The 26874-nt window shown below is 39.4% G+C and overlaps 2 protein-coding genes across 3 annotated transcripts in view; both read left to right on the plus strand.

The window, feature by feature from the left end:
- Positions 1-6050, plus strand: part of col24a1 (collagen type XXIV alpha 1 chain) — a 44077-nt gene extending 38027 nt beyond the window's left edge. The window contains exons 50-60 of one of the 2 annotated variants that reach the window (XM_079574633.1): positions 102-155; positions 241-303; positions 376-429; positions 576-611; positions 955-990; positions 1074-1100; positions 3427-3486; positions 3570-3738; positions 3807-3916; positions 4423-4653; positions 4732-6050. In XM_079574633.1, the coding sequence (XP_079430759.1) occupies positions 102-155; positions 241-303; positions 376-429; positions 576-611; positions 955-990; positions 1074-1100; positions 3427-3486; positions 3570-3738; positions 3807-3916; positions 4423-4653; positions 4732-4875 (984 nt within the window). In that variant the 3' untranslated portion in view covers positions 4876-6050. Of the gene's footprint in view, positions 1-101; positions 156-240; positions 304-375; positions 430-575; positions 612-954; positions 995-1073; positions 1101-3403; positions 3487-3569; positions 3739-3806; positions 3917-4422; positions 4654-4731 lie in introns of both variants that reach the window. The other variant, XM_079574634.1, reaches the window with a different exon arrangement.
- A 387-nt stretch (positions 6051-6437) lies between these two features.
- znhit6 (zinc finger HIT-type containing 6) lies at positions 6438-26287 on the plus strand. The gene is made up of 10 exons (XM_079575614.1): positions 6438-6609; positions 6759-6824; positions 7368-7474; positions 7557-7642; positions 8631-8734; positions 16705-16773; positions 17013-17093; positions 19745-19825; positions 22866-22990; positions 25184-26287. The coding sequence occupies exons 1-10, from the start codon at positions 6458-6460 to the stop codon at positions 25588-25590; spliced, it is 1278 nt and encodes a 425-aa protein (XP_079431740.1). The 5' UTR covers positions 6438-6457; the 3' UTR covers positions 25591-26287.
- The last annotated feature ends 587 nt before the right edge of the window (positions 26288-26874 follow it).

A 26874-nucleotide genomic window follows, 5' to 3' on the forward strand; every position in this document is an offset into this window, starting at 1 on the left:
ATTCTCTATGTGTACAATCATAGAGCATGGCCCAAAATTATAAATCACCATTTAATTTGATTCTCTAACACTGCGATTAAATGTTGCACTTTATTGTTTAGGGTGAATCTGGACATGTGGGGATGGTTGGTTTGCAGGGCTTCCCAGGGCCAAAGGTAACGGTTTTATTGACGATTGAGTTGAAGAGATACTTACTGTATGACATTAGAAATTATAAAATAAAACTCGACCTTCTCACAGGGACCGATTGGAGACTTTGGACTGAAAGGCATCCCTGGTCCTAAAGGCCCAGTGGGTACGTTGGTAAGTATGGTTGCTAAACATGGCTATGAGTTAAGACGAGTGATGATAAATCACATATTTTTCTCTTTTTAGGGATTCTCTGGACCAGTGGGCCCTGAAGGAATGATTGGCCCAATAGGAAAACCAGTACGTTTGATTATGAATGTGTATATATTTTATTATCGTTACTGCTGCAATTTTGTCATTCTTGTGTCGCTCTTTACTTCAGACGTAATGACCAGGATGAATTGATTTACCATTTATGAATTTGCTTCTTATTTTCTTTTGTGTAGGGGTCAAGGGGTCCAAAAGGAAGCGATGGTGAAATGGTAAGAAAATGTGATTGTACAGATCTGACACTCAGAGCTGTGAGAAATAGACATTATTAACGCTAATGACTTGCACAGGCTCATCTGTGTGAATAAATATATTACAGTTACATGTTCTTTTTTATGGAAGTTAAGCCATCAAGCAAAAAAATTAATGTCCAAATCATATGGTTCTGTATTAAGCTTTATTTATAAAGCCCTTTTCATACCGAAAGGTATCACAAAGTCCATCACAGTGTATCTGACCCTAACCCTCTGGGGAGGCGAACAGTACAACAAAATGATAAACTCTAAATTTCAAGGCATTTGTTGATGTTTGTCAATTTTTGTCATTTTCTTTCAGGGTCCTCAAGGGCCCCAAGGCAGTTCAGGCCCTAGAGTAAGTGCCACATTTGTGTTCCTGCATGGAATAATCCTTTGTAAGTCATGCAACTTTGTTTGACTTTGTCTTTCTAATATCAGGGACCCCCTGGTGCCCCAGGCCCATCCGTAAGTACAAGGCTCTACTTTTTTTTAGGGATTTTTTGACCCATATACTTTATTAGACTGGACAGCTCAGATTAGAACCCCTAGTGCTGAAGTTAGTGCAGTGTTCCATGTACTTTCAGCAGCTAAGCATGGCAGTAGTTATACATGGCAGTAGTTATACATGGCAGTAGTAATACATGGCAGTAGTAATGCATGGCAGTAGTAATACATGGCAGTAGTAATACATGGCAGTAGTAATACATGGCAGTAGTAATACATGGCAGTAGTAATACATGGCAGTAGTAATACATGGCAGTAGTAATACATGGCAGTAGTAATACATGGCAGTAGTAATGCATGGCAGTAGTAATACATGGCAGTAGTAATACATGGCAGTAGTAATACATGGCAGTAGTAATACATGACAGTAGTAATACATGGCAGTAGTAATACATGGCTGTAGTAATACATGGCAGTAGTAATACATGGCTGTAGTAATACATGGCAGTAGTAATACATGGCAGTAGTAATACATGGCAGTAGTAATACATGGCTGTAGTAATACATGGCAGTAGTAATACATGGCAGTAGTAATGCATGGCAGTAGTAATACATGGCTGTAGTAATACATGGCAGTAGTAATACATGGCTGTAGTAATACATGGCTGTAGTAATACATGGCAGTAGTAATACATGGCAGTAGTAATACATGGCTGTAGTAATACATGGCAGTAGTAATACATGGCAGTAGTAATGCATGGCAGTAGTAATACATGGCAGTAGTAATACATGGCTGTAGTAATACATGGCAGTAGTAATACATGGCTGTAGTAATACATGGCTGTAGTAATACATGGCAGTAGTAATACATGGCAGTAGTAATACATGGCAGTAGTAATACATGGCTGTAGTAATACATGGCAGTAGTAATACATGGCAGTAGTAATGCATGGCAGTAGTAATACATGGCAGTAGTAATACATGGCTGTAGTAATACATGGCTGTAGTAATACATGGCAGTAGTAATGCATGGCAGTAGTAATACATGGCAGTAGTAATACATGGCAGTAGTAATACATGGCTGTAGTAATACATGGCAGTAGTAATACATGGCAGTAGTAATGCATGGCAGTAGTAATACATGGCTGTAGTAATACATGGCAGTAGTAATACATGGCAGTAGTAATACATGGCAGTAGTAATACATGGCAGTAGTAATACATGGCAGTAGTAATACATGGCTGTAGTAATACATGGCTGTAGTAATACATGGCAGTAGTAATACATGGCAGTAGTAATACATGGCAGTAGTAATACATGGCTGTAGTAATACATGGCAGTAGTAATACATGGCAGTAGTAATGCATGGCAGTAGTAATACATGGCAGTAGTAATACATGGCTGTAGTAATACATGGCTGTAGTAATACATGGCAGTAGTAATGCATGGCAGTAGTAATACATGGCAGTAGTAATACATGGCAGTAGTAATACATGGCTGTAGTAATACATGGCAGTAGTAATACATGGCAGTAGTAATGCATGGCAGTAGTAATACATGGCTGTAGTAATACATGGCAGTAGTAATACATGGCTGTAGTAATACATGGCAGTAGTAATGCATGGCAGTAGTAATACGTGGCTGTAGTAATACATGGCAGTAGTAATACATGTCAGTAGTAATACATGGCAGTAGTATTACTGAGGCAACAGTGACTCGGGTGTTCATGTGGTCATACTATAACGAGGAGGTTATCCTTGAGCAAGACACCAGTGTGGATGAAAATCAGAGAGACTCTTTGTGCAGGCAACACAAACATTTCAGCTGTGGTAACAGAAGTGGCTTCCACCACTGAATGTGACTGTTGTTCATGGTCGAATGGGGAATCTCGGCTCACGCAAGTGCAGACTGTTGTTGTGTCCTGGGGCAAGATATTCCACCCTCCATGCTGGCGTGAATGGGGTGTGTGTGTGAGTGAGTGGTTGGTGGTGGTCGAAGGGGTCGATGGCGCAGATTACCAGCCTAGCTTTGGCTATATTTGTAGCTTACCATCACTGAGTGTGGAGTGTATGAATAATGCTATGTAAGGTGTCTTTAAGTTTCCAGAAAAGTGATTTGTAATACAGATACAGAATTATTGCAGAATGTTATTCTTCCCCAGCCTGTTTCAAGAATTTAGACGTTTGCTTAGTTTTCTGTTTTACGGCTTACACTCAAAACATTCCACCGTGTTTACTGTTCTTTTTATGTAAGCGCTTGGAAGATGTAGACATAGATCAAATGTTTCTATTAAATCATCAGCAAAACATTGCATGATTGATAAGTGGCTTGTGTGTTCTACCCACAGATACAAATATATGAAGACTCTGCAGACTTTGGTCTAGTGGACATTACTTACAGAACAGAGGTTAGTGACACAGTGCAGACCCTGAACCGTATTGCCCCTGAGATGTTTGAATACTGATATTTTGCTGACTGTTTCAATCCCAGACTTTCCAAAACACTGAAATGAGTCTGGTTGAACAAAACTCAGAAATCCTCAACACATTGCAGTATCTCACCACTGTGATTGAGAGCATCAAGAAGCCTCTGGGAACACGGGAAAACCCAGCTCGCATTTGCAAAGACCTGCTGGACTGCCAACACAAACTCAAAGATGGTAAAAAGTAATATTCTGCTGTCTGTGGGTTAAACATTGGTCTAATGCACAATATTTCATATTTGCAGATTGGTTTTGGATTGACCCTAATCTAGGCTGTACCACTGATGCTTTCAAAGTTTTCTGTAACTTTACCGCGGGCGGGCAAACATGTTTACATCCTCTGGACCCAAAGAAGGTATTCATTTTAGGTGATGTTCCGTAACATTGCAAAGTAAGGTGAGAGAGATAGTGAAATCTGAAAGAAAACAATCAAGCCCCCATTATTATTTAGTATCATTTACGTTACAACACATCCAGGCCCTGGCGGTCAGTTATAAGCAATCTATTACATTTATAAAACATCTAAACTTACAGACACTTTAAACCACAACATTAAATTAATTTTGTTCCTTGATATAGATATTCTACATTTTTGACATACACACACTATGCAACATAATTCATTGTAGAAAAATATTTATTTGAAATGTTGTCAGTGTAGATTTATTATTTATAGAATTTTCTATAGCGTTTACACAGGGTATTGTTTGTGTACTAAAAGATTTTAGGTTCATGTGCTTCATTTTGTTCAATTCATTTGTAAAAAAAAAGAAGTTTGACAGGCTTTAATGTTCAACACAGTCAGTCTATCTCTCTGTTACGGGTATGTAAGTACTACAGTACTCTTTACATTTCCAACAGATGTCTTTTGGCGTTGGGGATGTCCAAATGAAATTTCTCCATCTACTGAGCACTGAAGCCAGCCACAGCATTATGCTCCAATGCCTCAAATATCCTCATGGCACACTTGACAAGGACTCCGATGACTCTGTACACAACAACTTTACTAAAGTTAGGTTTCGTGGCTGGAACAAAAAACTGTTTGAAAAAGACACACTACTTGAACCAAAAGTTATTCAAGATGAACAAAAGGTAATAGAACAGATAATTGACTCAATTTAAGCTCCTGATTTTATAGTAAACCCCACGTTTTTTCTTTTCAACACACAGATCCAACATGGCAGCTGTCACCAGTCTCACTTCATCTTTACTACTCAGGACAGTCGTCAACTACCGATAGTAGACATCTTGGAATATTCCACATCACTCATCAGCCAGCAAGAAATTGAAAATGGTCCAGTTTGCTTTCTATAGGCAGGTCTTTGTACTTGGATTTCAAAATCAGATGTAAATCAAGCAATATTGTTTGGTTATGAAGAAGTGAAGATACTGCAGGAAAACTGAGATGAAAACGAACAATCATGCCTGAAGCTCATCTCATCTGCCAAGTTGACTTTTGGCCAAAGTGTCTAAAAATACCAACAAACAGTAATGCATGGAGGTTGGGACAGTGTTACGGACCCATTGCTATCCATGACCACAGGACCGGGCATTAAATGCTTTGTTAATTTCACTTTATCACTACCCATCTTGGCCATAAGATGTGGGCAAACATGGCGAAGGAGCATGTCAACCCATTCAATAAGAGCACTGTCTAACTAAAATTGAGTGCAATAATTGTGTACATGTGTATAATGTGGGACTAAAGTAACTTAGTTTCTCATTAAAGGTGAAGGTGATTTTTTTAGTCACCTAAACACATGTACACTTTTGTCATATTCCATGTAAACTTTGTGTTAGTGATCTAGAAGTTGCTGTGTATCCGACTAAAACAAAGATGATACTCAACATTTTGAATGCTATGGCGTTTGACATTTAGCTCCGTTATTTAACATTAAAGCCGTTAAAGACAGGCCTGTTTGGACCTGTTCATCTTTACCGATGGTGCTCTACCTCTACCTGCTCTTTAGACTAATGTGTCGTTGTTAATGTGTTGTTTGTACCAGTTACATTGAGTGTTACGTTGTACGAGTACTTACGTTTGATTATTTCTAATTTATGAACAGTTTTTTTATACACTATTTTTGTAGCGTTTATAACAATGTGGTAGATTCTTCAGGGCAATTCTACCATTGGTGCTGCAAAAGCAAACAGACATCAGTGATTTCTACATCTCTGTGTATATCTTGTTCACTTACTGTAGGTTATTTATATCAGGTTGGTTGTTTTGTTCACATTACTGTCACATGATAATTTAAGGAGAACTATTGGATCAGCTTCAACTCAAAATGATTATTTATACAATACCTGTACATGGGCGTGCCTATGTGTTGGCATCTGTTAGTTCATCCTGGTCTTTTAGTTTATTCATTTAACTGGCATAGTCATTAGCCAGAGTCAGACTCCCTCCAAAAATGTAATATTGTTATTATTAAATTATATTATTTCAGACAAAGTGTAATTATGTCAATCTGTGGATAATTAAATTGATGGTGAATATGTAAATAAACATTTTGACAAGGAGTTCAAAGACCATTTGTCATTTATCTAAATGATGTGTTCATTACATGATTACCATAGTAGAGCATGTTGTAACAGCAGTATCAATAAAGTTGATTAAAAAAACAGAAAACACACAACTAGGCGAACACCTGTTGGATGCGTGTGCATGTCACAAGTTATTCCAATGCAATTGATGAGGAAATTTGGGCAATTCAAATGTAACATAATCCTTTTCACACAAGGCAGGCGGCATTATCAAGTTCACATAGACGAGATTTGAGAAATGACATTGGCTCGCAAAATATAGTTCGTCAGGAGGGGGCGCTAAAGACCAAACATTAGACCGGAAACCCTTTCCACGTGTTAAACCAGAACCGGAAGAGGGTTTGTTTTGATGCCGAGCCCGAGCATGGCGTGCGTTTACGAAGAAACGAACTCTGTACTTTTACCTAAAGCAGTCAAAATGTCAAGTACGGAGAGTGAAGAGGAAAAAAACAGCCACGAAGAGGAGATAAAAGGGACAAAAAGGAAAATTTCTTTGTCTACGTAAGTATTTCACTGCAAAGTTAGTCATCAGGCGTTTACATAGACATATGTTGACACTTGAAAGGGTCAGACAACATGTACAATGGCTTATCCCTTTTTGTTTGTTTATGTTTTCGCTTTGCAAACCTCGTGGTCTCTCGGGGCTGCAGTTGTGCGGTGTGTGGACTTGAAGAGGCCAGGTACACGTGTCCACGATGCCTGATCCAGTCCTGCAGGTGAGCATGTGACCGCACAGTAGCGTCAGTACTGGAGTTTGTCTTCATTTTCTGTGCCACTCCACATTATTATGTTGTTCCTTAGTGAAAGGTTGTTTTTGACATGTATCTTCGAGTAATGATCTCTTTACAGTTGAAGTGTGGCTGCTCTGTGTCACGAGCCTTCTTAGAGTAATTCGATTTTTTACATCAATACTTGAGTAACTTGAGTTAACTTGAGTAAACTATTTTGTTACCCGTCCCACTGTGAATAAATTTGTTGACTGCATGAGACAAATGTTAACATATAAATGAGACATTAGCTTTGAGTTTCTCGTGTCTTATCATTAACCAATATTTATTTTCATGGAAGGATCAAACAACTTCGAGGAGTCGGGTCACAGAACTGCTTTACTCCCCTTTCCGCTCTTAAGGCCTTTGTACGCTCATAAATCAGAACAGACTTGTGTTCATCAATGTGCAGCATTTTAAAAATCCTTAGTTAGATTAGTGCATTATATTGGATTTTTATACCATGTAAGCAGATCCTTCTCCTTTCTGCAGTTTGCTTTGTGTGAAAAAGCACAAGGAAGATGGTGATTGCAGTGGAGTTCGGGACAAAACAGCCTTTGTTGCTCTCTCGCAATTTGATGAAATGACTCTTCTCAGTGGTGAGTAAAAACTTAAGATTCCTGTCCTCAAGTATACGAAGCTAAAGTCACACTATATACATTTTTTGTTTCTGTAACGCAGACTACAGGTTCCTGGAAGACACTGGGCGGTTTTCTGATGGAGCAAATAGAGACACTCTCATCAAGGTTCCCCATGTCACAATGAAAGTAAGTACAGAGTCGACAGGCGATGTCTTTTATACACAGGTTGGTAGAGTTGCCAGAATATGTACTCACGTAATGTAACATCACTTTAAAACAATTCTACTCAGGTAAAAGCAAAATAAAAAAAGTACTTGGGGGAATTAGCAGTTTGTATGATCAAGTAGGGGTTATAATTGACGGACAAAACATAAATAACAGGACAATATCTACGATTTCAATCATGAATCATTTCTCCTTAGGGCACCAAAATGGCTTGCAGTGGCCCTGTGTATAGCCAATACATATCATAAGCACAACCAGAGCAAATGTGATGATTTGATGAAAAACAACAAGTTTTGTTTCATCAGAAACAAGCAAGTTTATATACTGCTCCTCCTTCAGTCTCCGCTGCTGCCTAAGCTGTGAAAACGTGACCCTAGAATTATGCAAACAGGCTCTATCTCTTAAAGGAGCTATCCTTGATTTTTTGTTATTTCCTGTATTGGAATAAAATTTGTTTTGTCCTTTAGTGTATGAAAATCAGACATTTATCCAAAAAACACTGGTTTTAAAGCCTTTTAAACAGTCATAAAATGTCAGGCTAGTAGGCTTTTTTTTATAGTGAAGTGACAGTTTTCCTCTCTGAAAGTTGTGAAACCTGGTTTAAACTCCGCCCTGTGACAAATGTTGATGTTGTAAATGCAGGAGGAAAGTTTGAAATGAGTTTGGACCAGAAAGTAGCAATTTGAAATTTGAGTGACCCTGTTTCTTTGTACAATCAGGTATAACTCCTTTAAGCTGAGATTTATGTATTCTCTGCACATGTTCTACGGTTTATTTATTTTATAAGCAGGTACTGAGACAAGTCAATATTTGGGTATTAAAAATCAATCTGGACTTGATGTTAAATCTCAACCAGTAGATTGTTCTATCTACTGGTTTATTTTTGCCATTATTTTTGGATTATCTTCTGTATTCTAACTTAATTTCTAATTTCTGCTGTTTTGTTTAGGCAAAATGCTTTATGTCCAATGCTAGAAAAATGAACATCACCCTTAGGCTTCTACCCTGCACTTTCTCCAAAAGCAAAGAAAATTCAACCTTCTTCTACTCAAAGTAAGTAAACACTGCTTGGAATCCTATTCCTTTTCTTGGGTACACTGAAAATAGGAGTGTAGTTCACTCTGCAAACAATTGGATATTTTGCATTTGGCTTTTAAGACCAGAAGTGAGTAATATTATATAATAACCTCTGTTATTTAGGTTGGACAGCTCTTGGTGTTTACTTTTATGTTTTCAGAGATGTTTAACTTTGCCACAGGATGGCACTCTTGTTAAACTAGTTCCTGCATGTCCCCATTAGGACATGTGGCAAACACTTACACTGTGCATCGTAAGCTGTTTTTTGGAAACCTAGCATTATTTGGAGTACACATTTAGCCTGAACAGTATTGTGCATAAAACACTCATAGATACCTGTTCAAAGAGTGCTCATGACGTTTTACTATTTCATTGTTCTTCATTTGCATAATAGCAGTAAAAACATGAAGATGTGATCTTAATATGTTATATTAAGATAGTCATATGAGATTAAGCAAAGAGTTTTTAATGCGTTTTTTTTTTCCCTTTTTGTTGCCTCACTGTGGCTGTGCTGATGACTGTCTGGATATCTCAGGCATGAACTACACTTTGACATCTTGTCTCATTAAAGGCAGTTCCCTGCTTGTGAATCGCACAGAACAGATTGCTTGTGTATTCATCTATTTTGACTTTTACAAGTCCCTAATGTCCAAGCCAGGGAACAGCTGGCTGTTATTGATCATATTATCTGACTATCTTCGCTATGGCAATGTCTCTGTGTCATGTACATGTTCCTGTAGCTCAGGTAATGTGACATGTTAATGATTACATGCTGAGACTGTGGACCAAGTACTTGATCTGTCAGTAGATCTTACTGAAAATAAGTGTACCATATCCCATTCACAGCCCAGCATATAGACACGAGTGATGGGATGGGAAAGGTGTACAATAAATTATAGGGGATGGAGGGGGAATGTGCTTCAGAGTGTACCAAGTACATAATATAAGAAGCAGATGTGCGAGCCGTGTGACTGCAGCTGGTTAGCGACATATACTCACTCTCATTGCCAGGGAATGATCATTACTGGCAGACGCTTGGGTAGAAGTTTTTCATGGCAGTATGTGCGCTAAGTGTGTATCTCTCTACTTGTTCCACATATCCCACTTACCATTTAAAAAAAATACGGGAATTGTACAGTTGTCAAACCATTATGCCCTAAGTCAAGCTCCACAGGGTAAGTTTATAGTAATAGCTGGCATTTGGCAGCACACATGTTCTAGCCGTTTGGGTTATTATATAATTATGTCTGCAGTCTCTACTTCTGCATAGCAAACTACTCTCAAAGACATGGTCAGCACTGGCCCACGGGATACAGTTGGCTAGCGCTCAGGTTGCTGTTTCCTATTTGGTTGGATGTTGTAGTTAGTACTCTGAATTACTAATAATAACTACTGTACACCTGTGTCTCTGCAGGTTTGACCTATTCCATTTAAGTCACGCCAATTAGAAGGTCCAGAGTTGTGGCTTGTGGCTCAAGAGGATTAACTGACCATTCATGCCATTGTGTTACTTATACCGCTCATGTAAGCAGAGACTGACAACACATTATTTGAGGTGCAGTAATGTGTATTGTCATGGCTGTTGAAACCTGCTAATTAATTAAAGATCAAAATCTTAGATCAAAGTTTGCCGCTACATATACATTAAACAAAATTTCAGATTTAAGCATCGTGGAAATCATTGGAAACACTCTTAATGATTTGATTCCAGGTCTGGCTCAACTCCTCTCTGCCTGATTCAGCTGCATGTGTCGTCGATGCCTGATATTATTTTGGTCATTTGAGGTTTTGGATGGAGTGGAGCCTGTGGGTGCAGTAAGCCTCACAGTCCTGTCATCTCCTTCCACTCGCACCAGCCGCCACCGTGATCTCTGCACGTGCTTTTGACAAACAAAAACACAAGACATCTGGATTCATACGTACCCTTTTGCAAACATGCACATCCAGCTCCTAATCCAGCCAGATGGAATTCAGACCACCAATTGGCCGGCTGCTCTCCAGTGATGGTGCACCAAGTACAACTAAAATCATCTCTCATCGCAGTGTGCTAGTTGAATCATCAATCATCTTTTCAGTCTGGCTTATTTCTAGTCCTCTTATGCAGAAGGCTTAGTCACACGGCTAAGTGAATGCTGTTTTTGTCCCTGTGATTCGGATTCAAAGCACTTTGCGCAATAAGCTCCTGTTCCCCATGAGAAGAGCATTGTATTTTGAAGTGGGTAGCATTTAAAACTCCTGCAGAAAACATTAAGTGGCAAACACAGCTGTAGTGTAAAGTCATTTGGAAAGATGTGCCCACTTATAGATTTTCCCACAGTTTAAGTGGTGAGAACAAGTATAGAATTTAATGAAAGTGACCCCGGTTTTATTGTGGTCATAGCTGCAGACCCAGTCCACATCATGGCTCTGGCTAATGATGAGTTGTTTATAGAAGCCCACTTTAAAGAAGCACAGCATGTGGTAAAAAAAGAAAAAAGTCCATTTACCCAGAGGTTTTTCACTAGTTGGCAAGAGCGTGTGAACGGTTCAGGTCAGTTAATGGGCCATTCTAGATTACTCAATCTTATATGAATTGCATTACAAAGAGTTTTCAATATTTTCCTTATGAGTAGAATGAATATGTGGTACTTTAGAATCAGAATTGTTTTTAGTGGCCATTGTTAGTGAACAGGTTCACAACTAGGATTTTGCAACATGAAGCATATAACACATAACTTAGATAAATAATAAAACTTTAAAACTATAAGACTGTAAGGGCATGCATAAGGAAGATTAAATAAAATATGATAAAGCCAACAACAATTTGACACAGAACAACCAGGGGTTCCACATCATTTCAAGCCATGATCCCCAAAATCACTTAACCAACAACTCCTCCTTCTAATTGGTATTTATAGTAATATAATATGGTGCAAAATATTTGAAATCTGGTTTAATGATTTTGGTTTGGATATTGTATTTTGATGTTTAGCTTAATCCCACGTAAACATTTTTGATTTCATTTTCATGTATTTATTCATTTGAGCAGGAAAGTATTTCAAACATTTTTACAGAAGGAAAAAAAGAAAAAAACTTTGTGCTCAAAAGGAGTAAGAAGAAGTTCAAAGAACTTATAATAAACCTACCCCTTATCTCTCATTCAAGTAATCATCACATAAACTTTCAGCTACACTCATGCAAGAAACTGATGCATTAGTGTGTGCTTACGTATTATATTATATAAATCGTTTATGATCGTACAAAATGTCATAAAGGAATTTATCATTTACAGTTGTACAAAATAAATACACCATATGGTTCTTAAGACTTATACCAGGGCACATGGGCGGGAAATGACATGTATACATACTCACTTTAAGTTCACACAAAATGAATTCAAAACGCACTAAAACTTACTGTTGTCAATGCTCACTGATACATTAGGGTCTTCTTGATTTTTAAAATTTTCTGCTATTGGAATAAAAAAAATTTTGTCCTTTAGTATTTGGCAAAAGCAGACATTTATCCCCAAAAAACAAGCCTTACAAAGCCTTTTAAACAGTCATAAAATGTCAGGCTAGTAGGCATTTCTTACAGTGAAGAGACAGTTTTCCTTCCTGAAAGTTGTGAAACCTGGTTTAAACTCAGTCCCTGTGACAAATTTTGATGTTGTAAATGCATTAGGAAAGTTTGAGATGAGTTTGGACCAAAAAATAGCAATTTGAAATTTGAGTGACCCTGTTTCTTAGTACAATTAGGTAAAGCTCCTTTAACTTTCTTTATGATACATCGATATTCATATCCAGGCAACCAAAAACACAAGTGTGTGCCTGTCTCTGAATGTAATAGTAATTATGATACTTCACGAGCATACTTTGTAAAGACAATGTCTTTACATGTTTTTTCTTTTAAAGTGTCCCAGTGTTTTGCTCCGTTTAGTCTCTTTATATAACTCATTACACAGAGTCATCGCAAATTCTCCTCTTAAATTGTAATGCCCTTCTCTACTGTTGAACAATTTGGGTGTTTCTAGGGAGATGATTTCGACTTGCTTTATACATTACAACAAGAGTTTTACATTTTATTAAGTCTTCGATTTTCATTAAGAGATGTTGACAACAGCACATTTGTATGGTCCCTAAAACCAAAGTTTTGAACGATTCTTATGGCTTTTTTCTGAAGTTTGTAGAGTGGATCTAAATGAGTTTTATAAGTTTTTCCCCAAACCTCCGTACAGTAGCTGATATATGGGAGAATTAATTAAATAAATATGCTGTGTTTTCCCCAATCCCTCTTGAGATGGGCATCATATCTGTTGAATCATCAAACGAAACCCAAAAACAGATACACTGAAGGCAATTCCTTAAGGAAAGATCAGAACATTGGGGAAAAGAAATGGGGGGGAAAAAATGTGCTATGCCTGTATACTATACTGGAAAAATTGTAAATTGCAATAATGGCATCGCACCAATAAAAAGTTGATCAAAAAAAATAAAATAAATAAATATGCTGTGTTCAATCAAAAATGTGTCAAATTCAATGTCAGAAATGTAAAAAATATTCTCTCAAATTCATCTTGCGACCCCCACTTCAGCGTCCCATGACCTCCCAGGGGGTCCTGACCCCACTTAGGGAACCAATGCTTTAAGTGGAGGTGTGTTTCACAGTTTGGGGGGAAATATTTTGACAAAAAATCCTTTTGAAGTTACAGCTCCATTATTAATGTATTAAACATTATATACTGTATATTTTAGACATATTCTTTACAGGTAAAAGTTATAGTTTGAGAAAGTTAAGAGTACAACTCCAAAATGTATTGTATTATGCTGATTACTCAACAAATAAAATCCTTGTGTCCCAGGTATGTGTGACCTTATGTTTGGGCAAGCCTTTTTTTCCATTGAAATGCATAGTTTCCATTCATACTTTCAGAATAATGGGCTCACACCTGGTTCTCCACCCTCATCCACTTTCACATTTTGAGGCATCAGAAAGCGAAAACTAAACAAACATCTAAATTCCTTAGAGGTTAGTGGGAGTTTGAGATGAATCCTCCTTTTGCGCAGGGAACGCCCACCCACTGCCCGATATGGCCTTATCCGTGCAGCTTTCCCCCGGCAGCTGGAACGACACACTCTACACATTACAAAGTGGAAACTCATAACCACCGTTTTACAGGATGTTGTTGCGCACAGGGGCTGGGGGCTATTCTCACCTCCTGCTAGAATGACAAGGATGTTTTGAAAGAAAAACTCCACATGGAAAAATCTAAAGTAAACTCAAGTTAGTAATATTAATAGTCTACACGGCCTGACCAAATAAAGGTCGCCTCCTGGTTTTAACGAACTGTTCTGATCTGGGGTGGCTGCAGTTGCTCAGGTCGAGGTCCAGCAATACTATGTGCCCAATGAAAGGGATGACCTGAACATCCTGAACCAGGTTGCTCTACCCTGATCACATATTCCAAGAGCACAATGCCAGGATTCACCAGGCTCACATTGTGAAAGAGTGGTTCAGGGAGCTTGAGACATCACTTTCACACATGGATTGGCCCCAACCATTTTTTTTTACTCATTAATTGTCCGTGAGAGCTAATACTACACTGACAGAAAAGACAAAAGGAGAGAGAGATTGTACATTGTGCCACACGTCAGTGACACAATGGAGATCACATTTTTCTATCAAACTTGGCTGTAAATACTACGGCTAAAGTGTCGCTAGCTCACAGTTAGCTTTGCCCGTTAGCCTGTTAGCCTTCTTCTTTGTGATTCCATTAGTGTGTATTGGGGTGTCTGGGTCGGAGCAGGGAAAGTTGCAAGTGTGGTTTTCTGGCCAGAGACACCAGGGGGAGATGAAAGACCCCCCCCCAATCATCCCATTAACACTAGGGACAAGGATTTATTAAGGTAAACAAGTTTCTTAATTGTTGTTTAATGCAACACTGTATTTATGCCACTTTGATAGCGTGTTGTAATCAATGCTAGAGGGGCTCCAACAAAATAGTAGCGCATGTGGCCTCTTCTTCTATGACGTTTTTTTTTTTTTTGTATACAGTGTATAAATAGACCCTTGAAGGTGCATTATGCAACTTTTTGTGTGGGGAAAAAAGTTTTTATTTGTGTGTATTTGACCATGTAGTGACTGGCTGTAGCTGTATGTGTTGTAAGCATGGCGCCTTTACTTTCCATCACAGTGGTCTCTTGGATCAATTGTTTGAAAAGTTTTCCTTGCTGACGGAACCTATCTCAAAACAATTGATCCTGGAGCATTTTAGAGACCGTGATACCGTGATCGAAAGTAAAGGTGCTAAGCTAAACATTCATACAGCTGCCAGGTCACTACAAGGTTTTTTGTTTGCTTGTTTTTTTTTTATTTGCATAAAAAGTTGCATAATGCACCTTCAAGGGTCTATTTATACACTGTATACAAAAAAAAAGAAAACGGCATAGAAGAAGAGGCCACATGCACTACTATTTTGTTGGAGCCCCTCTAGCATTGATTACAACACGCTATCAAAGTGGCATAAATACAGTGTTGCATTAAACAACAATTAAGAAACTTCTTGTCCCTAGTGTTAATGGGATGATCGGGGGGTCTTTCATCTCCCCCTGGTGTCTCTAGCCAGAAGCAATTGCTTCAGAAAAATTGCCACTTGCAATTTTCCCTGCTCCGACCCAGACACACCAATACACACTAATGGAATCACAAAGAAGAAGCTAACAGGCTAACGGGCAAAGCTAACTGTGAGCTAGCGACACTTTAGCCGTAGTATTTACAGAAAAAAGTGATCTCCATTGTGTCACTGACTTGTGGCACAATGTACAATCTCTCTCTCTCCGTTTGTCTTTTCTGTCAGTGTAGTATTTACTCTCACGGACAATTAATGAATAAAAAAAAAAAAACATGCTACGACACCTGAACAATTAAGAAACTTGTTTACCTTAATAAATCCTTGTCCCTAGTGTCCCTAGTGTTACTGCCTCATATAAATGTGAAATAGACTTGCTAGGGTCTTGGCGGGAATTGGAAGGTCGCAGTTTCGACTCCAGCCCAGCATGAACACATGCTATCAAAACTCCTAGAGCTTAGATACATTACTGCCGTGTACAAATTATGTCAATATATTTTTTTTTTTATATATCCTATACTTTAATGTTTATGAGTTGCTATTTAAGGCCATTCTTAATTAGTAGATTAGTAGATTTCTACAAATGCCTAGGGAAACCTCAGACCGGGACTCTTAAAGGTCTAATAACAAGGACAGTACATCTGCCTATCAATTAGACTATTTTTCATCTGTAGGCCCATCCAGGCTTCCGTACTTGGACTCCGCAAACAGAATGCTCGTGATTTTACTCCACCCTGAATTGGATGGTGCATAACTTCAGGCTTGGGCAATATCACTTTGAAGTTGGATCAAACATTTGACCGAAAACAGGATCCATGTCACTGGCTGGGTTACGGAGTCTTGTACCAGTGGTTCACTTCAATGTCAGACCCACTTTCCTCCTGGTGTGTGTTTCAACCCAAAAGTCACATCAGGGTTAATTACAAGAACACGCTCCTTTTGATTCCTCTGCGTTTGATCAGAATTATGTGAGGCTGTTTTGCATCACGGTCACATCCAAAGGTGAAATCGCAGTGGCTTTATTTGGGGGACACATTGTGAAGAAGCACGCCCAGCAACCCTGAAAGAGTTACTGCCCAAAACATTACCCCATTATGTGATATCCCCCAGCTGCTGTCGTTCCCGTCTCCATGGTTACCCGAGTTTGTTCCTTTGCGCAGATGGACAAGATCTTGGAAGTAGCCGGGTGTATTGTTTTGGACAGTTCAGGGACCGATCCATTTTTATGTCCGATTTTAAACATTTGTGTTTGTTCAAGCTCCGGTGATCTCATGTGTATCTCGACGAACTTGCATCAGACAGAAAGTATTAAACATGATGATTTGTGTTTGTGTTTTAGGGAGAAACGGTTCATGTGGCACTTGAAGCTCATCTTCCCCCAGAGCAGTGCAGAGTTCACTCAAAGGAGGTGAGTTATGTCATCTTCACTGTTTACGGTGCTTTTTGTTGAAAACAACGTGGGTTTACTGGAGAAAGAAAAACAAGGTTGGACACTTTGTTATTTTGAACACCATGTATTTACCACCGGTGTCCTGCAGGGGGCCGTCATATAAAAGCGGCAGCAGACTTTCATCTGGTCTGGATCCAGCCTCGGCCCACTTTCCCATTATATAGAGACTATGCTAATTCTTTGCTTAACTTTTTTAGGGTGTCTGACCAACTGACCCTCCAGGAGATTCTGATTCCCTACATCCATCCCACGGACTCAGACCCTGTGTCACGTCAAAAGTAAGCAGTAAGCTGTGAATAAAGCAGCTCAGTCTTCTAAAAGGCCTTTGAGGCTGTCATTATGCCATAGTTTTACAATAATACGTTAATTGCGGTCCTTAATCTGTTTCTATATTGGTGCTGTGAGTCAGAAGTAGCCAGTGAAGCCAAAGCCACTGAATTACCCGTTGGGGAAAAACGCACTATTTTGGTTTTCAGTCACTTAGCACGGAATAACAAAAACAGCGCTGCTAACCATGTGATGATAAGTCCCACAGAGATCACTTTGATGTATTGCTTGGACGACCTTTCAGAGCTGCTGCTTGGGCCAATTGTTTTCTCTTCAGAAGATAAAATGAGCAGCTCCACTTGGCAGCAGCTCCAATCCTGTGTTTAGTTTCTCACGACGAGTGATGAAGATGACGGTATAATGTTCAAAATCCCATCACGATTTAAGTTCAAACCCATAATAACGCACACACCTTTATCCTTGTCGTTCTGTAATGCTAGTGGAGGAACGCGTAGCAATCAGTGTTGTAGAGTTCAGATGTGTTTTATTATGGAGCAGTGTTGTTCCAAAATCTGTTTCAAACTTCAAAATAATGACATGGGAATAAATAGACTTCCTGTGCACGTAACTACGACATGGGCAGCGGTGTGATATGACTGATGTGATGAGGAATGTGCTTCGATGGTAACAGACTGCAAATAAGTCAAACATATGAAGTGTTTATAGGGACATCACCAGAGTCGCCTTACTTGATACGTGTGGAGATGCTGTACAGCAGATTGACAAAGTACAGCCGCCACGCAGGGATAATGACACAGGCTCAACTTTATGAAGTGTAGACGATCGAGTCTGCACGTTCTCATGACAGTGAAATTGGGTGTGAAGTATGGGATTTTTTTTTTCTTTCATTTGAGAAAGAAATATGTAGGGAAAAAAAGCACCTTCTTGTGTTTTCCCCGAGTTCCAGATTTTCCCAACCACCAACTACTGTGCTGGAACAAGGCGATCTCTTTGATAAATACAAGACCTCCATGGTATGTCTCATCAGCTATCCGACTCTGTCTTAACCTTTTTACTGGAATCAAAGAGCTCTGTGCCGTAATCTGCAGTAAAACCATCTGATCCAGATAATTTACCAGATAATGCACTGTCATTCTCACAAAGTGTGTCCCTAATGATAATAATGGCTTACACTTGTATTGTGCTTTACAAGCCTGTATTACCAAGTTTCTCAAACCACCACACTGTAGTTCATTCACGACATACTTGGTGGTGGTAAGCGACTATTGTAGCCACAGCTGCCTCGAGACTGACGGAAGCGAGGGAACCATTCTGTGCCATCGGCCCCTCCGAACATCACCAACCACTTACACACTACATTCATTTTGGCCTATTGTACATGTTTTAGTGGTAGGGGAAATCTACACAGACACAGGAAGAACATGCAAACTCCCCTCTGGAACCACTGCTAACCTGACACCAGAGGTGGACAGTGTAGCCAACATATTTAATCAAGTAAGAGTAATGTTACTCTAAAATAATTAAAGTAGAAGTAAAAAGTAGTGGCCCAAATACTTACTCAAGTAAAAAAGAAAAGTCTGATTCATGTTTTAGTAGTGACATAAATTATGAGAAACAAAACATGAAACAATAGAAAGATAGAATTCCTACTGAAGCATTAAAGCAGAGCAAAGTAACTCGTGCCCCTAGAGGCCATAAGCGCCACTGCAGGTGTCGTAGCATGTTGCGGTTTTTTACTCAATAATTGTCCGTGAGAGTAAATACTACGCTGACAGAAAAGACAAAGCGAGAGAGGCATATTGTACATCCAATTACACAATGGAGATCGTTTTTTTTCACTCAAACTTGGCTGTAAATACTGTTGGCTTCTTCTTCATGATTGCATTAGTGTGTATTGGTGGCTCCGACCTGGAGGCAGGAAAGTTGCAATTGTGGTTTTCTTGCCAGAGACACAAGGGGGGGATGAAAGACCCCCCAATCATCCCATTAACACTTGTATTACTCCCAGAGGGACTACGAAAGGATTTATTTATTTATTTAAAAAGGATTTATTATGGTAAAGAAGTTACTTATTTCTTCTTTAAGTAAACAAAATATGAAATAGATACTCCTTATTTATTGAATATATTGTGTATGATTGTAAGCCACACTGATCACAAGCTGCTTGTTATTGCTTATCGTGGTTTTGGAATCAGATTGGTTTCACAATCATTATATATGATGCATCATATGCAGATCACGTGACTCACTGTTATAAATAATCACCGTGCACCTGTGGGAGTGTGTGCCCTGATGAAGACTCAGTAAAGTCAAAACGCATTGGCATTCTGCAGTAAAACTACAAAAGGAATACGGAGAGCTACGATTAAAGATTTACTCACATGTTACTTTTTTTCCTCAAGAAAGAGTACAGAGACTTCCTTTTGATAAAGTAAAAAGTTCTATATGAAAAAAAAAACTACTACAAATGTACAGTTACTTCAAAAAGTTGCTTAAGTACATGTAAATGTAACTGAGTACTACCCATCTCTGCCTAACATTGCTATAAAGCATTAATCACATTAATAATGTTTTCACTAGTTACTCTATATAGGGCGTGGGAGACGCTTGATTAAACTTGAATGTTAATATTTGTTTTCAGGCTGAAGATGTATGTCCATGAGCCGTTTGAACATGTGAAAGTTTTCATGAAGGCGGAGGGCAGAAAGGCCAACTCAGTGAGGTAAGTGTGAACTGAATGAAGACAATCAGACAATGTGGTGTAGCGTTTTGTCCTGTCCCGAAGCATACATGATGTGTCATGGTTTTGAATGGTGCTTTAGGTTCTGAGCTTTTAAATGAGTTTTGGAACGTCCAGAACTCAGTTTAACAGGCAAAGATGACCTAGATAAATGAAAAAAAATAAATATAGCTCTTAGTCAACATTGTCTCACTGGAAAATGGACACATCAAGTAAGCCATTCAGCCCGTTCCACTTGCTTATTTGACTTGTTTTCATATTTATTTATTTATGCATTTTGTCGATCTGACGGCTAGTTCCAGAAGATGCCCATTACCTCATTTCCATAACCTTCTCTTTCCCTAGCAGCCGCCTAGTTCCCACAGATGACCCTGGTCTGTTGACATGTCAAAAGAGGAGAGTTTGTTTATGAGGAAACTTACTTCACGTTCTAAATTTGAGCCACTCCGTGTTGTAGGCCCAGAGACAGTGGTGTTCCTGTGGCTCCGAGCAGTAGTACTTTCCCTCACATATTTGCGGCAAACCCCATCTTAAGCCCTCTTCACTCACTCTCCCATCTCTCCCGCCGCTCGCCCTAAAGCTATGCTCAACTTGGACGTTTTTGAGCTGCAGATGCTTCCTCCGCTCGCCTGCAAAGTTGGACTGCCTCGTCAGTGTCGTTACATGTCACATCTTCAGTCTTTATTAAGATGGAATGTATAAAACTATGAATAATACCTTTTTATGCTAATCGGAATAGTGATTTTCCATGACAGATTTTTGTGGCATCATTGTCTGTCTTCCTTGCCTGTAATTGCAGTATTTTTTATTTTTTGGCTTAAGCATTATTTTTGATTGGCTCTCTTCCTGGCATAATGCATTACTTGATTAAAAAATGTGTTCACTTTCTAAATTTTGCACAAAACAGGACATTTAGATGAGACATTGCACTTCCTCGGCCGCGTGTGTTTGTTTTTCTGTTGTGAAATACTCTGCAAAGTACACGCCGGTACATGTATAAAGGCTGCTGATAGTTTGCACATTACCTTTAGCAGAAATAGTATCTGTTCTGTGTTTCCTCTCACTTTAACACCGGCGCTGATGGCTCTCAGCCTCTGTAAAAGGAAACAGTGGGACCCTCCCTGAAGAGAACATCGGTGCCTACTGTTCATTCACCAGTACATTTTATAGAGACCAGATGTGAATGTGTTCTTGGCATCGTCGTCCAACCTTTTTATAAACGGCCTGAACCAGGGCAATCTCACCACAGGGAGCTGATGAAGTCTTTGCCATCATGTTCTCCTCAAGTGTTGTTTGTGCTAATCGTCACGAAGTTGTATAACCCAAAATATATCAATCGATGCTACGTTTATGCATGAATACTAACGATGAGTGAATACTATGATGATCTTCAAAACTATATGCCCTCATATGTAGCTTAAGGCAAAACAAAGCTCAGTTGTAAGGTCAGTCTTTTTTTGAATCAAAGTTGGCACATCATACAAACATTACCTTTATATTGCATGAACTTAAAGGAACAGGCTGACATTTTTACATACTGAGATATGTTCTTGCCTGAGCTTAGACGAGTTGATACGTACCTGTCTGGTCTTTATGTGTGCCCGTGGAAGAGCGTGGTAGCTTCAAACTTCACCCCCGTTTGGAGCTATAGGAATACATTGGGAGAGGCCAAATGCTAGCAACATCTTTGGTCGTTTTTCGCGACTGAGGGCACGCACAAAGGCCAGACAGGTACGCAACAACTCGTCTAAGCTCAGGCAAGAGCATATGTCAGCATGTAAAAATGGCGGCCTGTTCCTTTTAAGTACAAATTTGTGGACATATGCTACCAAACTTCGAGCTCAGAACCTCCAGAATCTGGTAACTGAAGGTCTAGCACAGATTTAGACAGCTTACACAGCTAGTGGACAGATTACCGTTAGATTTATTCATATTAACTACATATTTGGGGACACACATACATATAGGTAATGTTTATCACACACTTCTTTCCCCATATTTTACTTTTTCTAAATCTTTTTCGTTCTATTTTGTTTACTGTCAGAACACATTTCACAAGGACTATTTCTGCTTTCTTGTGTCTAAACATACTTGTCTTCTTGTTGGCCTGAACCCTGCGTCTCCTCTGTATCCCGTGCTGCCAGAGGTGCTAGCCCATGTTTATTTGCGGTATCATGTAAAGTGATCTTAAGGCCACCCCAGAACTTTTCTTTCTTGGAAGAAGTCCTACTAATGTCAAAGTAGTACAGCAGAGCGCTTCGATTGGCTTGTGCTGTGGGTGTCTACATAGATAGGCGGCAACGGTTGCACTCACCATAACAAACAATACATCAGCAATCCGTGCGCTTGACAGTTTTGGGGGGCGGTGTCAGTTTCTGTGTACATGCAGTGCTCTATCAAGTGGTATTTCGGAGTTGACAGGGTAAGCTCAACGTTTTTTTTAATTGTTTGAGTGAAGAAGGAGCACATGTCCCGGGAGGGTCCAGATTACTGTTATTGCGGTGATTTACTACCATGATTTAGCGCACGACTGAACAAGACTGATGTCATTCTGTGCAGGGCTAAGGAGGAGGGGTTGTGTCTGTTAGAGATGGTGATAGACTTTCTTCGGTGTTTGTGTTTGAGATCTTTCAAACACATTGGCAGCTGTTGGCCAAAAAGAAGGTCTGGAGAGCGAACAGATAATTATCCTAGTTCAAAAATACTTATGTGCAATCACCACCGTATTTTGACAGTTTCCATCTAAAACATTATTAACCTGATAATTGCACAGGAGGTGCTGCTGCCAGCCTGCAGTCCATATTGGTGGTGCTTCCATGTCCCATCTTTGAACCTTTTGATAGTGAATAAAGCATCACCATCCATCAACAAGGGCAAAAGAAAAAACGTAACAAAGTGTTCTGGTTGTACAGTTTACCACATTCTACATTTGATAATTAACTTTGAGAATAATTTGTACTTGTTTACATCTTCTGTCCCTGGGTGACGAGCTAACCTTGTTTTCTCATTTCGGTTTGTGCAGATACCATGAACTGGACCTCCAGAAGACCCTGAGGGACAACTTAAGCTACAAAACACTAATTGAGTATCCTGTCCTGCATGTTGTACTGAGGGGTCATTGGGAGGACTACCCGCTGAAAGGAGCAGGTAAAAACATCTTCATTTCAGATTCCTTGCCATCCCTGTTCGTTCTAACATTGTAAACTAATATGCATGTCTCTTTAATGGCTTACATGGGTCTGTTGCTTGTGTCATATGTCGCTCTAAACTAGGGCTGTTTGATGTATCGATATTTAAGATATATCAATATATTGTTAAATAAGATATGGAATTAGACCATATCGCATGGGGGCAGTGACCCCCAAACTGGAGGAGTGGCTCCAGCAGATCCCAGGATCAGATCAGACATCTCGGTCCAGAAAAGTGCAGTTCTAGGAACAGCAAAGATACTGCACAGAACCCTCAAGCTCCCAGGCCTCTGGTAGAGGACCTGAGCTTGGAGGAAAAAGAGACCACCTGTGGAGATATATATACAATATACTCTCTCCGGATCGGCTACTGATATTGAATATCGGATCGGGACTTCCCTAATTTACATATTTGATAATTGATAATTGAACATACACTTTGCCAATTTAGTAGTGGTCACATACATATACATTTTAAAATGGAGATATCTGCTTTTGCAAATGAACTCTTCAATATTTATATATCATAAAATACCTTAATTTTTCTCTTTCAATTGAAGAAGCTAAATTAAATATGAAATGGATAAGATGCTAAAAGGTTCCTTTTGCCACAGAAAGCTAAATCATTTCTCAACCCAAACTAAATTTAACAACAAAGATTTGCTGTAATAAATGATCAAATTCAAGTGAACCAAAGTTGATGGTCATTTAGTCAGAGCTGAGGTTGGAAATTTAAAGATACATTTCTCCAAACCTTTGAACTGACTTTACTTATGGACAGTGTTGTCTAAACTTTGAAACTCCACCACCCTCCACTCTTCTGATTCCTGCTGCATTGTATCATGTCTTGGTTTCTCCAGCTGAGACTCCACGACTCCCCGCTCACTTTTATTTTTCATTATGGCAACACCAACCCAACGGAAATGAGTGTGTTCTGCTCTGCATCACTCTCACCAGTTTAACCTCAACAGCAGCCACGGCCTGAAGAGGATCAAACATGAAGTTCTCCTAAACACTGGCCTTGTGATTTGTAAAACGTTTCATCTCCGACGCACTGTCTTTATGAGTGGTGTTTTCTGAGCATGACTCTTGATAAAGTGGCATATCAACAAGAGCAGAAGTAGGAACTGTGTATTTCTCATTAAAATGACTCAACAGGTCACACTCTGCTCTCTATCATTACCCAGTCAGGCCCAGACCGCCAGAATGACAAATAAGGTCATTTTAGTTGAAGTGTGTGTGTTTTTGCTGATAAAGCCTTGGTCCCACAGTCTTTCTCTATTATGTTAGCCTTCATAACATCCTGATCATGGCACATGCCAAGCCTGGAAGCCAGTGCAGGAAGTGATAACTAGCAATTGGACGCAGTGAACAACATATGTGTCGACTATTTTAATACCAGAAACAGGAACTAGAACACAACCACAGATAAACAACGTTCATAGTCAATATATTATTATATCCAATTATTACTTTTATCCAATTATTGTATTAATGTTCACATTTTCCATTCAAATCTAGGGAATTGGATTATTTAGTCCACCATTAGTGAAATGGTGGATGATTTTGTGAAAGCAAAGTTTAACATCTGGTTTTCATCACATCACCATCATCATCATCATCATCATCAAGATCCACTCCCAGCTCTGACAATTTGCTGAATGTCTCTCCTCACTTTTTATCTCCTACGAAGTAAAAAGTAACAGAAGTACTTGTGGTCTTGTTCCTGTTTTGTTTTATAAAGTAGCATAACTTTGAGCTCCACACATGATTGCATGTGTTTTATAACTCCTAGGCCTGCAGGGAGATGGCATTTGCGAATAATTGCTTATTACTCACAATTATCGTTTTATAGCCATTATTTCAGAGTCTTTCTTTCACACATGTCCACCCTGCTTCATTGCGTAACTAATTGCTGGCATTGGGCCTCATTGTGGGAACCACCATGGAGCCAAAAAGTCACGTCATCATTCCCCGCATGTCTTGCACTCTTTCTGTTGCTGTTTGCACGTCTTTAACACTAACCTAAACATTATTCAGTGTTTATCACACCCATTCCTTGTGCGTTTGTGTTTGGACAACCTTGACCCATTTCACGTGTGCTGAAGTGTTTATGAAACATTTATGTACAAATAAGATCATTCTCTTTCAGCGGAACAATCCTCAAACACCAGTGCTCTCCCCACTGACAGAGGGAACCATCACAATGAGCATAAACCAAGTTTGTGTCTCAAAACATCGACTGGATCACCAGAAATCGACTCGCCACAAGCGAAACGGGCAAAGCGAGAGGACGCAAAGGAAACCAAGGAGGAGGGAGAACTGTCAGAAAGCAGTGATGAAGATGAAGACAGTAGTTCCTCTGAGAGCTCTGACACAAGTGAAAGGTCCACTGAACAGGAAATGTTGCGTATGGATGTGTCAAATGATATGGCATCAGGCTACAAGGAAAATGCAGAGAGTGAGGTGACGAGTACTGAGCAGAGAAGCAGCAGCAAAATAATACAGGACATGTGTAGTGCTCCAGATGGCACAAATTGTGCTGCAAGAAAGTCATAATGGGCAGGAGTCAGCTCACAGTTGTGTGACTAAAGGAACTGAGAAGCAATAACCATTTTTACACAAACAAGGATGTGCTGAACATAATATCTTTATGATGAAAATATGATTTTGTATCACTGTTACTACTACTCAGTAAAGTTACAAGTAAAGGGCCTTGTTTTATATTATTTGAAGTTGTTGAGGGCTACATTTATATTCATGTTTGTGCAGTTTGAGGGAAGGGCATGTGAGGCTAAGTTAGACGCTCAATGCCTTTGTCACAAAATCACTGTAAAGCTTCAGCAAAAGCATCTGTCTCTGTTTTCTATCAGCTAATAAATGTTGACATGGATACGCTCGTTTTTCTCACACCTTTCATGTGTGAATATGCTTACGCACGCAGGCCTGCACATACTGCGCCGTTCACTGGTGTCCGTTCATTACCACAACACAGTGCCAGTAATAACTGGTGATGCGGCCAGTTGCTGGGGCCTGTGTTCATAGACGTGTTTTTATAACCCATCCGCTGGATGTTAACCCCTGTGGGCGCACTGCGTTTGATGTCTGCTCCATGATGACGCAGTTTCCACCCTTTTGCATCAGCAACAATGAGCTCACACGAGAATGTGTCCATCTATAGGAGAACTGCTCTGTGTTTCTGTTAAATAGGATGTGTGCTGGTTTTATTTTGCCCTTTTCGACTCATTTTCAGCTCACTCAATTCTTTAAATGTATGTCAGATGAACTTAAATTTTTCAAATAAATTCTGATTAGAAACCAAATCTACATCGCATCTTCTCAGACTTTGCACCACAAACTTACGCAAGCTGGGTGGGTGTTTTGCTGACACATCTGTGGAATCTTTTTCTTTTTTAATCTCAATTTCAACATATTATTGGGAAAACCCCATGAGGTTTAACATCTCATTTACAAGGAGGACCAGACTTGGTGCATCTCTGTTCATTTTCTGTCTCTTTAAAGTCAACACAACCACACAAAAGCTGTGCACTTTCAGTTTTCCCAAAATAGTCTTTTACGATGTGGAATACAGACATTTGCAATAATATCTCATTTAACTCAATTGCCCTTGTGAAAGTTCCAAGGCTGTTTTTAGTTTTCAATTAATCTTAATGTGGTGGGTAGAACATAATTATACTGCGTGCGAGCTGGCATTATGAGATACGCTTCAGCACGTTACTCTGTTGAGTTAGAGCGGTGAAATCATGCATCATACTGTGCCAGTGTGGTATTCTCTGTAGAAAGTGAGAAAGCGTTTGATTCTGCTCTTGTTTAACATGTGAT

Source organism: Gobius niger (assembly GCF_951799975.1).
Source record: "Gobius niger genome assembly, chromosome: 17".
NCBI lineage: Eukaryota > Metazoa > Chordata > Actinopteri > Gobiiformes > Gobiidae > Gobius > Gobius niger.

What these genes read in the sequence shown, in the direction of transcription:
- znhit6 (XM_079575614.1), top strand. Translation starts at nt 6,458, where the DNA reads ATGCCGAGCCCGAGCATGGCGTGCGTTTACGAAGAAACGAACTCTGTA. An exon ending in TGAAATGACTCTTCTCAGTG is followed by an intron (nt 7,475 to 7,556) that starts GTGAGTAAAAAC and finishes TCTGTAACGCAG; the next exon opens with ACTACAGGTTCCTGGAAGAC. An exon ending in TTCCCCATGTCACAATGAAA is followed by an intron (nt 7,643 to 8,630) that starts GTAAGTACAGAG and finishes TGTTTTGTTTAG; the next exon opens with GCAAAATGCTTTATGTCCAA.